The sequence below is a fragment of the Schistocerca americana genome, chromosome 3, assembly GCF_021461395.2.
Source record: "Schistocerca americana isolate TAMUIC-IGC-003095 chromosome 3, iqSchAmer2.1, whole genome shotgun sequence".
Lineage (NCBI taxonomy): Eukaryota > Metazoa > Arthropoda > Insecta > Orthoptera > Acrididae > Schistocerca > Schistocerca americana.
The window spans coordinates 254,410,908-254,424,260 of NC_060121.1; the positions used below are offsets into that span (position 1 = coordinate 254,410,908).

General features: G+C 36.9%; 1 protein-coding gene across 1 annotated transcript in view; it reads left to right on the forward strand.

Moving 5' to 3' along the window:
• The window catches only part of LOC124606694, a 209,928-nt gene that overhangs the window by 133,564 nt on the left and 63,011 nt on the right, over nucleotides 1-13,353 (forward strand). The window contains exons 6-7 of the mRNA XM_047138719.1: nucleotides 208-395; nucleotides 5,861-7,406. Coding sequence (XP_046994675.1) covers nucleotides 208-395; nucleotides 5,861-7,406 — 1,734 coding nt within the window. The remainder of the gene's footprint in view (nucleotides 1-207; nucleotides 396-5,860; nucleotides 7,407-13,353) is intronic.

A 13,353-nucleotide genomic window follows, 5' to 3' on the forward strand; every position in this document is an offset into this window, starting at 1 on the left:
CATACACACTGTATTAATGATCTTATTCTAGTGTGAATGTGTACTCATTTTAATAAATGTTACAAACAGAAGTATCTTTTGAGCATAATATAATATTGCTTGCATAAACATTGAAACTCATAATAATGAAGGAAACCTTTCATATGAAATACATAACATAAATCTTAAATCTCTTGAATTAAGCTGAAAATACGTCTTGTATTACAGGTGGAAGAAGAGTGTTGCAAGCTAGTTTCAAAAATAACAGCAATGCATTCTACAGCATACGGTTTCAACAAAGAACTGATAAAAAAGTGCAAGTTGTATGCTGACAGAGTATTTCAAGAAAATAAATGTCTTTCTGACAAATTAATGGATGATGAAAATGGAAATCCATATTTATCTTCTGGTAAAAGGTATGTGAAGATAGTTTTCTACATGTGCACAATGATGCCCATACAATTTTGTGTTGTGTTTACTTTGAAACTGATGAGTGACTTACTCATCTTTCTGTCTCACTATGCTAGTCCACTCCTAACAGCCATATGTATGAATGAAAAAGTAGCAAATGATTGCAACAGAGGCATGCTCATCAAGCTCCCCAAGAAAGGAGACCTATCGGTTTGTGTCAATTGGAGAGACGTCACGCTGCTGTCAGTCTCAAGCAAGATCCTCTCATGAATAATCCTAAATAGGATAAAAACACATGTAGACAAGAAAATAAGAAGAGAACAACCAGGATTCAGGGAAGCTCACTCCTGCATTGATCAGATAAACAACTTGAGAATACGGTCACTGCTTTACATGCTGTTTGTAAACTCTGAAAAGGCCTTTGACAGTATAATTAGAACAAAAATATGGAACTCACTGCAAACTTTTGGAATTCATAAGAAAATAATTGCTCTTGTCAAATGTATGTATGAAAATATGTGCCAGCTTTAACATCAATCCCTGCTTTCAGATCTAATAGCAGTGAAAGCAGGAGTCAAGTAAGGGTGCATGCTCTCATCGATACTATTTAATCTGAATCTTGTAATGATGCAAACAATGGATAATGTGAAGGGAATAAATGGAGCAATGGGACACATCTAGAAGACCTAGATTTTGCAGATGACCTTTGTCGTCTAGCCCCCAGCCTCAACAACATGAAAGAGAAACTAAAAGATCTGAAAGGTGTAATGAAGAAAGTCGGTTTGAAAATTAATGCCCAAAAAACAAAAGACATGTGGCTAAATGATAGCAACACCGCAGAGCTTAAACTTGGTAGCCAGTTAATCGAAAGGGTGGGTAGGTTTTGCTACCATGGAAACATGATTACACTATGTGGTGGGGCTACAGAGGACATTAACAGCCACATCAGCAAAGCCAAAGGTGCTTTTGCAAACCTCCACTCTACCTGACGATTGAAGGAAATAACAATGAAGACCAACTTGCAGTTATTTGAAAGTAATGTAAAATCTGCACTTCTATATGAATGTGAGACATGGAAAGTGACAACCAGCTAATCTATAAGCTGAGGACATTCAGTAACAGATGTCTGAGGAACATCCTTTCGGTATGATGGCCAAACCAAATACTCTGGGAGAGAACTGAACAGAAGCCAACTGAGCTGCAAATAAGAAGCAGGAAATGAAGATGATTAGGACATACACTTAGGAGACCAAATGAACATATCGTGAAAGAAGCACCTTATTGGATCTCGCAAGAACGACGGAGACTAGGCAGGCCCAAAATGATGTGGAGATTTGATTTGATTTATTATTGGTCCTGTAGATCATACAATTTGTACAGCAAAGCACATCATGATATAGGACAAGTCAATTTGAGAAATTATGTTATGATGGTATATGATGAGAAATGACAGTAGTGGCACATAGCTCACATAGCAGAACACATATAGAATATATAGACAAAATATAAAAAAGGTGGTGTGTGATGAGAGATGACAGTGGTGCGTACTGCACATAGCAGAATACATATAAGAGATACAGACAGAATGTGAGTAACAAACAATAATTAAATTATCTTACTAAGTAGAAATATCTACAAGTGAATATACAGCTTATAACAAGTAATTAAAATACTGTGGCGCATAGTTCACATAGTACAATATATATATGAGATACAGACAGAATATAGATAAGATACAATAATTAAATTATCTTACTAAGTAGAAACATCTACAACTGAATAAACAGTTTATTGCAAGTAATTAAAATTTTGTTTCAAGAAATTCATGTACGGACTAGAAACAGTGATTTAGTAGCAGTTCCTTTAATTTAATTCTCATTACTTTTGGGTTTTTGCTTGTTTTTATGTCTGTTGGGAGGTGGTTATATATTTTAATGCCCATACATTTAACCCCATCCGCATATAATTTTGTGTTGTGGGCTATAATTTGTAACTGTGTTTTGTTTCTGGTGTCATGTGTGTGGCGGTCTGCATTTCTGTTGAGGGTGTCAAAGTGCTGTACTGTAAAGCAAGCTAGTTCCAATATATAGAGGCATGGCAGTGGCAGGATTTTTAGCTGAAGCAGAAGGCCAACAGCAAGGAATAGGCTGGGAGAAAGTGAAAATACTAGCAGGAGACAGAACAAGATGACAATCCTTTGTTGGAGCCCTATGCTCCACATAAGGAGTTAAAGGACTTAATAATAAATAATAATGCAGATATGTGCCTGAGAGTTTGGTGCTAGTTGAGGGAACTGCATATATCTTGGAAATATTGCACATTGTCTTGAACATTGTATTAGTTGACCTTCATGTGTTATTCACAGCTTACTGTTTCACATCTACAGGTGGTTTATGGTATCTGTTACTGAGCTTCCAGGAAGTGAGCCTTACATTCACTGATAATGTTATTACATCTCTGTGGCTTTGTCTCCTAACATTAAGAACTTCTGTTTTGAAATTTTGCTTGTCATTAGAATACTGTCTTTGAATATCTGCAATCTGAATCATCTTCACAGCTGAAAAAAGTTTTGAACATTCCATCTGTGACTATGTTGGCTGGTAGCTTTAATCTGACATTTTTAAAAACTTTGCATTTCAGATTTGACAGTCAAATATTTGACTTTGTTTATTAATAAACATGAATTTATTGATGTTTGTTTGATTTTGGCATTAAGCCATTTCGAAATTAAAATTTTCGTAATGTGTATGAAGTGTTGTACTTATGATATACTTTCATAGATCCTGACCAAATATGAGTACAACTTATATTTACCAGGTAATCAAATTCAGTGAAATTACAGACTGAGAACAAAGTTTTGTGTTCACTAAAATTTCAAATAAATGAACCTTATGACACTACCAGTCACAAAACACATAATCTCACAAAATCCTATGCACTAACTACTCCATCATGTTGATTTTACACTGACCACATCTAATGGCTTTACACCTTAATGAGGATATACTTCAAAGTATTGTTGTGTAGGCTATCAGTCAACAAAAATATACATAACATACTATGTTACTCATTTCAGTGTCCTCGTTGTTGGCAAGTAACTGAGTCTAATTGTTTTAGAAGAAACTGGTTAGTTACGGATCTCATATAATCATATTCACAATACACATATTTCTGTGGAATAAATAAATTGAACATAAGTTAACATATTTATTCAGAAACATTTTTATGTTGTTGCAAGTTAGTCATTGACAGGTTTAGGCAACTGACTACTGATACTCCTTTCCAATCAATAATTTTGCTATGATACAAAATTGGTCACCACTGACACACAACATGTTATGCTCAATCAATCACTTAAGGAACATGTAAAGAACTTACACCTTCACTGCTGTTATTGTGGTCTCCTAGTCATATTATTTGTCATGCAGTTTTTATAAAATATTAGGATGCAATGCAAGACAAGAGAAAAAGGAATACTATAACAATATGATCAGAGAAGCAGAGGATGATTTCCAACATCACAGGACAAGGCAGATGTATCAAAATATAAAAAAATCCTTTGGTAAATTCAATAAAAGGGGACAGTTTGTAAAGGATCAGTATGGGAGAATATTGACCAACAAAAGTGACATACAAAAAAGATGGAACACATACTTTTCACAATTTCTCAACTGCAATGACCCACACTCTTACTTTAAATTGGAAGAACCTGATACAATTGATAAAGCTGATACAGTTACTACCCCATCAGTAAATGAAATACAGCAAGCAATAAAGAAATTAAAGAATAACAAGGCTTGTGGTGAGGACAAGATGCTGAGTTATTAAAAAATGGAGGCCCACAACTGGAATTAAAAATACAGGCGTTAATAGAAACAATTTGGGAGACAGAAAACATTCCTGCAGATTGGAAAACTGCAATTGTGTGCCCCGTATTTAAGAAGAATGATCCACTTCTACAGAGGAATTGTCTTACTGGATGTCACCTACAAAATCTTATCGAGCTGCCTATTAAACAGGCTGATACCAATAACAGAAGAACTGATTGGGGACTACCAATGCAGTTTCCGCAGAAACAGATCCACATTGGATCATTTATTCACCCTAAGACAAGTAACTGAGAAGGTATGGGAATTCAATGTAGATGTCCACATATTATATGCAGATTTTAAAAAGGCCTATGATAGCATACACCAACAGACACTTCTAAATATAATGAAGGAATTTAAAATACCGTCAAAATTAATCAGATTAGTTAAAATGTGTATAGATGAAACTTTATGTCACATAAAGACACCAGTAGGAGAAACTGAAGATTTTAAGGTGTACACTGGACTGAGACAAGGGGATGCCATTTCACCTATTTTATTTAACCTTGTCCTAGAGAAGATCGATAGAGAATTTTCTAAAACCAGTCCACAAGGGATCCAGATACAGGATGTGAACATTACAAGACTTGCCTATGCAGATGATGTAGCACTAATAAGTAGTTCCAAAAGAGAATTAATCAGAATGATGCAAATTTACCACAAAATTGCTGAGGAAATAGGATTACATGTTAATGAATAAAAGACAGAAAACCTGCCCATAAGTAAGAAAACCAGAAAAGATGCACCTCTGACTATAGATGGATTCAATTTCAAGACTGTTGACCACTTCAAGTACCTAGGAAGTCTTTTTAGTAATAACAACAGAACAGTTATAGAAAAGGTGCCCGTTTATCAACAGCAAACAAGACACTTTTTAGTTTCATCAAAATTCTAAGAAAAATATCACTTAGCAGTAACTTCAAAATCCGCTTATATCAATCAACTATTATACCTGTGATGTTATATGGATGTGAAACATTAATATTTAGAAAGAAAGATGAAGAAAAACTGTTAGTATTCATAAGAAAAGTGCTAAGGAAAACTTTTGGACTTGTATACTATGAAAATAACATGGAATGGAGAATAAGAAGAAATGAAGAATTAAGAGGTCTGTACAAACACCTTAGCATCGTTGAAGTGCTCAAGAGGAGAAGGTTGAATTGGACAGACTATATAGCAAGAATGACAGAACAGACTACCTAGAATGGCATTCAGCAGAACAATAAATGGAACGAGAGGAGGAGGGAGACCCAGAATCAGATGGTGGGATAACATTCGCGAGGACACAATTAGGATGAACAGCAACAGCAACTGGACAAACAGTGCATTGGACACGCGGAAATGGAAGAGGCTCATGGAGAAGGCATATGGTTGATAAGGCCCTCGCCATATGTAAAGTAAAGTAAGTAATTATTATACTTCCGGCATACAAAGACCATAAAAACAGTAGGACTACAGCACCAACTTAAATGTAAAAAACATTATACATTGTGGCAGTGTCCATAATGTGTAGAACAAATAACCAGATTAACAACATGTTTTCACTGTGTCATTGTTGAAGCACTACTTCGAATAACAAAAATGTCATTTTTTTGTTCCAGAAATCTGCAAGAGCCACCACAGGAATCTGTAGCACCTGATGCAAACTCTGTTACACAGGAACATCCCCGTATGAGTGAACGTGATACTCAAGGGTATTCTGAAAATAGCAGCACCATTGCTGTGCCTAAAACTCCAACAAAAAGTTTCCACAATGGTAACTTTACCTCAAATAATTCCAGGAACAACTTCAGGCTTAAGGAACTATCCACACCATTCAAGATCTCTGGTGATATACAATTAAATGTGAAAAATTTGAGTAACCCTGGAATGTCTGAAAAATCTAGAGTAAATATATTTACTTCTCTGTCAAATAGAAGTGCAACGTTAAGCCAATATGAAAATCAACATGTTATAACAAACAGACAGTGTGCTCACACCATGTTACAAACTCATGCAGATAATCATAGGCATGTAAAAATTTTTGGAGATTTCTTAGATACCTCTCAGCTCTATCCACGATATAGTGAAGTATACAAAAAACAAGAAAATTTCGACCAAAACACTGAAAGAGTGGGACACATAAAAAAAGGTTTTAGAGAAGTTTCAAATATGAGTTTTCTTAGCACATATCATTTGTCGGATTGTGTGCTTGAACTTTCCAAGCATCACAATGAAGATCTGCAGCTAGCCATAAATAGAAATGAAGAAGATGAAACAGGCAGTAATCATGAGCAACAGAAATCTGTAGCCACACAAACTAAAGAGAGCAGTATAATAGCCATTAGCTCACATGATAGTGAAGAACAGTGTGATGTCAAAACCACAGTACAACAGCAAACTCCAGTGATCTCTAATGACACTGGCAGTGGGTCTGAAACTGGGGAATCTGACTCATTTAAACTGATTCAGGCACTAAATATTATCCTTATTAAAGACAGAGATTGCAACAGTAAATATGGTATTAAAAAAAAATATCTTGAAACTGATTTTGATTGTGATACTTTTGACTTGGTGCAAGCAATAAACATGCCTGTCATTAGAGCAGCAGTTATTGAAACAACTTTCATAAATCCTCATGAAATTTGTGAAGCAATCAATGATTTAACTGTGGATTCTTTTAATGGTGAAGAAGCTGTTCTCCAGGAATATGATGATAATTCTGAAAATGATTCAGAAATGTGTGAAGATTCAATGTCTCATGATTATGAAAATATGTCAGAAACATCTAACTGCAGACAATATACTTACAGTGGAGGAACTGTTGAAATGTCAAGTGATAATGAATGCATAGATTCAGAGGAACATTATTATGAAAATATGCCTGCAGGAAATCATGAGATACTCCCAAACGATGATTATTCATTTTCTGTAGCAGATGCTTATAAAAACACTTTGGAAAATGGTGATATACACAATGAATTTGCACTGAGAGGACAAAGCTACAAATCTAGCCTCAGCCTAAGAAAACTTCAGAAACTCAGAGAATCATTCAGAAGCAATAAACAAAGAAATTTAGAAGAAGAGAGATATAGTAATGATGAGTTTGAGCAATTGTCCCAGATTTCGCTTTATCAGAACTTCAGTTTCTCCAGCTTACCAGTCTTTGTAAGTAATTACAACTTACTTTATAATATAACTATTTTTACTATGCATTCAATCATATCATTAGTTTTACTACATTGTATAGGCCTACTTCTTTGCTTGCATATGACAGTACACATATACCTCTAGCACATGTTGCTGTTACGGAAATTCTGTTTTTGTCCTTTCCTATGCTACTTATTCTATGAACAGCAATAGTTTAGGATGCATACTAGTCAAAGTTCAACAACTAGATTGCAGTCCATAAGTTGTCATTGTTTTCCCAGAACACTGTCGTGCAGTCTTGATGAGTTGATATTGTGTATTCCTTCACAACCTAAGTATTTGTATATACAAGCTGATAATGATTTGTTTCTAATAAAATTTTTATTAGTTCATGGAGGTGATTTCTATCTAAAGCACTGCACTGCTACTGCTTGGTTATAGTCATTTAATTTCACTTTATACTTGGTTAATGACCATAGCTGTTTAGTGTTGACATTGATGAATTACTTGCACTGCATTACTAACAAATGAAGAAGAAAATTGTATATATCTCTATAGATTTAAAAAAGTATGTGTCTATGGACTTTCCATTTCATGCCCATCTATAGTATTTCTCAGTGATCCTGAAACAGCCTTGGTAATATCCTATGCCTCTTCTAATTATAATTTGAACCAAACAGTAGACGTAGTTTGCTTTCTCCTGAACAATAGCCCACTCACACAATTATATTCTTATCATTAGTTATTAACCTGTAGATCCGGTAAAATATGATTCTGTATATGATTCTTACAGACAGTATAGAACAAATCAAGAATAATAAATTTATATATAGTAGCAGCAACTGTGTAAGAAAATAAGGTCATTTAAAAGAAACAACGAAACATATTTTTAATATGGCAACAGAGCAGCTACCACAACTTTGTGAATAACCACATTGTTTTGTAACATTGATACCTGATTTTTAGCAGTCAAAGCCTTCGTGGACTACCTCTCGTTGTGCCTTGAAACAAGAAATGACCTGCCCACAGTGGTATTCCGCTGGCCCCCGAACCTACACAGTATACTTGTCCACCCTACACAACCCCTGCTCCCAACCCCTTACCTCATGGCTCATACCCCTGTAATAGACCTAGATGCAAGGCCTGTCCCATACATCCTCCCACCACCACCTACTCCAGTCCAGTCACAAACATCACCTATCCCATCAAAGGCAGGGCTACCTGTGAAACCAGTCATGTGATGTACAAGTTACGCTGCAACCATGGTGCTGCATTCTATTTGGGTATTCATGAAGCAGTGTGGTTTGTTCAAGAAAATTTACATATTTAAAAAAATAAAAAAAATAAAAAAAAATCCACTATCATTCGACCAATCATTCTAATGACGTATCTATAATTAGTCATTGCCTATGTTAAGGACACAGCAGTGGAAATTCTATGCAATAAGCTACATGAAAGCTTAAAGTGAAATACAGAAGGACTCAGAAGAAAAGTAAAAATGTTACTTTAGAAAAACTGCTTTTATACAGCAGAACAATTTATAAATGACAGCCTAAAATAATCAAACTGAATATTTGTTTACCATAAATTTATAGCTGATTAGCTCATTCTATAGATATTACAACTATTTTCTGTACTACAAGTCTAATATAACCAAGTGAAATGGTTTCTTAAATACCATTAGTTTTATTTGATTAATTTCCGAGATGTAACTCTTTTTTTCTTGTTATGAGATTATTATAATGTAACTGTAATTGTGACTTGTCCCATGCCCGTTTTTTTCATTTCTTTCTTCCTTCCTTCCTGGTGTCCTTTATCTAGACAACATCATGTCAGGACTAGTATAGTGATAGTGATTTCACCAATCAATCTACAGATAACTAATAATACTCTCATATATACTATTGCCTCATTTAAACCACAATCAAGTACAAGTCCAAAGGCAGGGTCACCTACAAAGTTCAGCACTCAATACTGAAAGCAGGTTTATTACTAACTGCAACATACAGCCAAAACAGATCTCTTGTACAGAGATTTCAGTTATTTAGACAAAAACTGAATATTCCAGAATGACAGTATTTGCACAGCCATTGCATATTTCAGATTCACAAACATTAGAAACATAAGATATTTCAAGAAACTTCCAGAAATGAAAAATATGAAATAACAAATAATTGCTAATTGCCAGGCTGAAACCAGCAACCTGCAGCACACAGGAGATGATGCTATCCATTTCACCACACTGGTGGCACCAGAGCTCATGGCATTGCTCCTTTGAGAAACAGCAACTGGTGCTTCAGAAGCTCTCATTGTAGCTGACTACAGCACCCTGGATCTAGATCTTGTCACTGGACCTCTGTGCAGCTGCACAGGTGGATCCTCACATTCTGGTCATGTTGTTACATCCTCTTCACTATGAAGAGCATCAGAGGTAGCTTCTCCTGTCGAACCTTGAGTCACCTATTGTTAATGTGTGCCTGTGAATTACAGTAGAGCTTCATAAGAAGGGCATGGATGATGCCTCTGCCCTTTTGTTTTCTGTGCGGAGTGTCATCAAGGATACAATACAGCACAAAGTACAAGGTGTACAACTTTGCTTCCGCCGTTTGCCGATAAGTGGCGACAACGATAAGTAGTGGTCGAAAGAAACAGATTGCAGATGTACCTCAGTCAACATGACCTCATTCAAACATTAGTCAATTTTTGTCTGCGTCATAAAGTTGTTCTTGATTGAAAATGTCAGTTTACAAGCCTAATTCTTGTCATTTGTGGGAGATATTTCTGTTTTGTTTCAGTATGAAGAAAACTGTTGTGACTTGGCAAGACAGCCAAGTCACAATGAGAGGAAGCCGAAAGGCACGCGTTAAGCTCACACAGATTGGCGTGAGGTCTGGAACAGTTAAAGGAATTAATAGTAGCAAATAAAGTACGTAGTTGATGTAATACTTAACTTTAATCCACAATTGTAGAACATCTCTCTTGACGATACGTGTTATAACCACAATATAAAATAATATCCAATGCTATGGCGCCTTGCTAGGTCGTAGCAATTGACGTAGCTGAAGGCTATGCTAACTATCGTCTCGGCAAATGAGAGCGTAGTTGTCAGTGGTCCATCTCTGGCTAAGTCGGCTGTACAACTGGGGCGAGTGCTAGAACGTCTCTCTAGACCTGCCGTGTGGTGGCGCTTGGTCTGCTATCACTAACAGTGGCGACACGCGGGTCCGACGTATACTAATGGACCGCGGCTGATTTAAAGGCTACCACCTAGCAAGTGTGGTGTCTGGTGGTGACACCACATTAGCAGTGGCTGAGTCTCATGAAATGCTCTCAAGTACATATGGTAAGGATGCTGTTAGTGAAGGAACGTGTTGTGAGTGGTTTCAATGCTTCAAGAATGGTGATTTTAATGTCGTAGACCAGCATAGTGGTGGAAGAGAGAATGTTTTTGAAGATGCAGAATTGGAAACATTGCCGAGCGAAGACTTGCATCAAACTCAATAAGAATTGGCACGATTAGTGGGAGTGACACAGAAAGCCATTTCAAAACGTCTCAAGGCTATGGGCATGATTCAGAAAGAAGAAACTTGGGTCCCATGTGAGCTGAAACCAAGAGACGTTGAATGGAGTTTGTGTGTTTGTGAACAGTTGCTTCAGAGGCAAAAATGGGAGGGATTTCTGCAGTGCATTGTGGCTGGAGACGAAAAATGGGTTCATTACGATAACCCTAAACGCAAAAAATCATGGGGATATCCCCGCCATGCTTCCACATCGACGGCCAAACCGAATATTCACGGCTCTAATTTCTTGCTCTGCATTTGGTAGGACCAACTCGGCGTTGTGTACTATAAGGTGTTAAAATCCAAGTGAAACAATCACAAGTGGTAATTATCAAACACAATTAATGCATTTGAGCAGAGCATTAAAAGACAAACGGCAGCAATACAGTGAGACTCACAATAAAGTGATTTTGCAGCACGACAATTCTTGACCCCAAGCTGCAAAAAGAGGTCGAAATGTGCTTGGAAATGTTAAAATGGGAAGTTCTACCCCACCCACCATATTCTCCAGACATTGCTCCCTCTGACTATTACCTGTTTAGATCAATGGTGCATGGCCTGGCTGACCAACACTTCCAATCTCATGAAGAAGTCACAAATTGGATCGATTCATGGATCGCTTCAAAAGATGAACAATTTTTTCAACTCAGGATTCGTACACTGACTGAAAGATGGGAGAAAGTAGCGGCCAGTGATGAAAAATACTTTGAATGGTACATGTGTAACCAATTTGTTTCATTAAAGCCTCAAATGTTGGGGAAAAAACGGTGGAAGCAAAGTTGTACACTTTGTAGCACTTTCGTAACTTTCCTGATTGTTCCATGTTCTGCATGGTATAAAAATCCACATGAAGTCTCCAAGGCTGTATCTTACTGGCCAGTGGTTGATGTTAAAGCATTCTCAGTCTTAATCCTGAGTGTCCAGGCTCCATATATAAGCCAGTTGCCTTGCTTCTTCAGTCCTGGTGATGAGTGTTTTACATAACCATCCTAATTATAATCTGGTTCAACAGGACAGAGTGTGTATTCATTGTCATTTCAGCCTCATGACAGTGGAGGAGAAAGAACAATGTGAAGCCTGTAATATCTTGCTCCACTGTGTTGTATGCAAATATCGTGACAGCAATTTTGTAGCCCAGTGTCTCTGTTTGACATCAGCATACACTGGGGGCATATCTGTCAACATCTTATTAAAAAAACTGTGTGAGGCCATTGTATGTGGAAGGGAGGCAATTATCATCCTGTGGGTAATGTCACAATGTGAAATTATCTCTGATCTTTATTGGAAACTTTTTGACAATCAGAGATCATCATATGGGGTGTTCTGTGGTTCAAAATGATATCTTCTACAAATAATATGCAGTCTCCAGAATTTAAGAAGTTGGCATAGCTTTGGTGACAGCATAGCAAGTGAAGTAGTCAGTGCAGACTGTTATCAATTATTTCTTGTTCGTCGATTTTGAGAACCTCCACAAGAGGTCAATTCCAATTTGGTGGAATGGTGTTCCTGCAGATGGGATGGTATCAGATGTCCTGGAGGTAATTTTAACATGGGGAGCTTTATGAAAATAATTCAGGATTGCTGGCCACAGATAAGCTGAGGTGACAAGCAATCTTTCCTGCCCCATTGGATCATAGTTTCTCTTCTACAATGTTCCATTTATTAATTGGAATCTTTTTCTGGTTGGTTCCCCATCTGACAAGGTTTCTAAACTGCATCTTCATCCTGTTCAGCAGCAATGTTGTGTCTGCATCCATTTTTATATATGATTGTGACATTGTACTCCTGAAGCCTCAGTGTCCATCTTGGCAGTTGAGCTAATGGATCCTTCAGACTAGTCAGTCAGCAAAGAGAATAGCGATCCATCAGAATAGCAAAAGTATGGCTGGAACATTTTGATGACCCAAATGACAGCAAGACACTCTTTCTTGATTGTAGAGTAGTTCTTCTTTGACTTGGAGACACTCTGTAAATATAAGTTGTCACCTTTCAGCACCTTCCTGAACTTGTACTAGAACTACTCCTACCACAGAACAGCATCAGTGAAAGGTTCTGACTTGGCATTCACATCACACAATGATAGATCTGGGGAAGATGTTAGCGCCTCCTCAAGGAGAAGAAAAGATCTTTCTTGTGCCTAGTTGCAGTAAAATTTGGCATCTTTCTGCAGTATTTCCTGCAAGAGACATACAGAAGTCCTCTATGAATTTCCAGTAGTACAAGCAAATTTTGAGAAAACTTCTCATGAATGTGCCAAGGAGTTGGAAAATCTGTGACTGCTCTTATAATGGACTCCATCACCATTCAATAAGTGCCACATGATTCTTATTTATTGTGTGCAAAGAGGTGCTTTTTGGATTTAGATGGACACCTGCCACCTGAACACATTTCAGCACAGTTGTTAG